The 2472-nt window shown below is 55.6% G+C and overlaps 1 protein-coding gene across 1 annotated transcript in view; it reads right to left on the bottom strand.

Annotated features, from left to right (window-relative positions):
- Positions 1–860: 860 nt before the first annotated feature.
- The window catches only part of GUITHDRAFT_135895 (hypothetical protein), a gene marked incomplete at both ends in the record, with an annotated part of 9932 nt that continues 8320 nt past the window's right edge, over positions 861–2472 (bottom strand). Inside the window, 4 exons of the mRNA XM_005836656.1 lie at positions 861–872; positions 928–1098; positions 1170–1205; positions 1305–1629. Coding sequence (XP_005836713.1) covers positions 861–872; positions 928–1098; positions 1170–1205; positions 1305–1629 — 544 coding nt within the window. The remainder of the gene's footprint in view (positions 873–927; positions 1099–1169; positions 1206–1304; positions 1630–2472) is intronic.

Here is a 2472-nt window from a genome sequence, read left to right as displayed (position 1 = left end):
AACCCCCCCACCTTGACAAGGTCATGGCCCCCGCCCATTCCGCGCAGAGGAGAGGAGAGCAGAGGAGAGGAGAGGAGAGGAGAGGAGAGGAGAGGAGAGGAGAGGAGAGGAGAGGACGAGAAGAGAGAGGAGAGGGGACGAGAGAGAAGAGGAGAGCAGAACAGAGGAAGGAGAGGAGGAGCGGAGAAGAGGATGTCTGACAAAGAATGAACTCACCAGTGTCTCTAAAATCAGCCTGCGGTTTGTATTTCTGCTGAAAACCAAGCTCCGACCAGGTCCTCTCCCCTGTTCCTCATCGTTAGTGAAAGAAAAGATTCAGAAATCAGCAAGTGAAACATTGAGGGATATCATCGAAACAAAGAATGACATGAGAAATGGTACAAGTCAGAGGTTGAAGGCAGAGAGTAGAAATGAAATACTGTGAGGGTAAAGAACAAAAGTGAGGGATGGATGGAAGGGAAGAAGAGGGAAGAACAAGGAAGGGGGGGAGAAAAGGAGGGAAGAATGAAGGAGGGGGAAATGAGGAGGGGGGAAGAGGGAGAGGGAAAGAAGGGGGGAGGAAAGAGGTGGAGGGGTGGAGGACGAACGGAGAGATCCAAGAAACAGCAGGACACGTCTGAACCTCGAGGACTTTCATCGTTACTTGTCACCCCAGTGATAGGAGGAGGAATTGTTTCTCCTCCAAACACAAGCTGCCACAGCTCATGTAGCTGTCGCACATGCGCATCCTCCTGCAAACAGAAACAAAGTCACCTCTCCTCTCCTCTCCTCTCCTCTCCTCTCCTCTCCTCTCCTCTCCTGCCCTGCCCTGCCCTGCCCTGCTCTCATCCCCTCTCCTCATCTTCTTTCCCTCGCTTCCATCACATCTCCTCCTGCATCAAGGCAAGCATGCACGAGGTCTGAACATCTGACGCGAACATGGACAACCTGCGGGTTGAAGGATGCGAATCTCAGGTCCAGGATCGCAACGACCTTATTCTGTGCCTCAAACCTCCTCTCCGCCCAGACCTTCCTGGCCCTGTTGATCTCCTCCTGACACTCCTCCTCCTCCCCCTTGTCGCCAAGAATCTGCACGCGGACCAGGAGAGCAGTCCCTGCCTGTGGGTGATGGTGTGAGCAGCGAGATCGTGTTTGAAGACAGAAAGTTGAACAACACATCCATGAGATACCTTTTCTTCAAACACAAGACATTCATAGGAGTCGTACTACTGTGCATAATACATGCATAGAAGATATACAATCTTCACACAAGACTGTCATAGGAGATGTATCTCTTCACAAACAGGACGTCCATCCCCGAGTACCTTGGTTTCTGGCATCGTCCTATCGCGCCGAGGGAAGAGCAGATGGAGAGCGTTGAACTCAGGACGAGAGTTCCTCGCCTTGGCCTCTACCTCCTTCGTGAGATCCTCCACCCAGCACTCCGCTTCCACCGTCGTCCTGCATGCCGCCTCGTCCACCACGAACTTCTCTTTGGGCGACTGGGGATTCATGGACTGGACTGCGAGGACGCGGAGGACCCCCGAGCTCGTCAGCTCGATGATGCAGGCGCGATGGCGACCGAGGATGCCGACGGCAAGCTGCTTGCCCGACCATCTCCGACGGGCTCCGCTCATACCTTCATGCTCCCTGCTCTGCATCGTCTATTAGCTCCCCTCCTTCCCTTCCCTCCGCTCCGCTCGCTTACCCTCCTCTCATTTCTTTCCCTTCCTTCCCCTCGTCGCTTCTCTTCTCCTCTCCTCCCCTCCCTTCCCTTCCTCAACTTCACTCCCCTCGTCCCTCCCTCCCCTCCCCTCCTCCCTCCCCTCCCTCCCTCCCTCCCTCCCTCCCCGAAAAGCTTTTACTGTACCACCCTTGGAAATGCAAACGAAGTAAAGTAGGAGTACGAAAACCTTTGCTAACCGCGCCCCTCCTCTCCCCTCCTCTCCCCTCGCCTCGCCTCGCCTCGCCTCGCCTCGCCTCCTCTCCTCTCCTCTCCTTACTCTCCTCGCCTCTCGTTTCCCTTACTCTCTCGCCTCCCCTCCCTGCCCTCCCCGTCCCGTCCCGTCCCCTTCCCCCTCCCTTCCTCCACCCGTCTCCCCTTCCTCAGCTTCCCTCCAATCTCCCGCTCGTCTCCTCCTCTCTTTCCCTTTCAACATCTCTCCTCCTCCCCCGCCATACTTGAAAGTTTTCATTCACAAGGATGTTATAGTACAAGAAACAGCTGCAAGTACAAACAAGAGCCACCAAGACCCCAACCTCGTTGCTCCTGCAGTTTGAGATAAACCGCAGCGCTGAGAACATGTCAGAGGATGAAGACGACAGGGAGGAGGGAAGAGAAGGAGAGGCGGGAGGGCAGGAGGACGGGAGAAAAGTAAGAGATAGCAGGACAGGGGGGGGGGAGGAGGAGACGAGACGAGACGAGATGAGACGAGACGAGACGAGACGAGACGAGAAGAGAGGAGGGAAGGAGGGAGGGAGGAGGGATGAGGA

Source organism: Guillardia theta (assembly GCF_000315625.1).
Source record: "Guillardia theta CCMP2712 unplaced genomic scaffold GUITHscaffold_17, whole genome shotgun sequence".
NCBI classification, from domain to species: domain Eukaryota; class Cryptophyceae; order Pyrenomonadales; family Geminigeraceae; genus Guillardia; species Guillardia theta.
The sequence above is the reverse complement of the archived record's forward strand: the minus strand, read 5'-3'. Positions and strand labels throughout refer to the sequence as shown.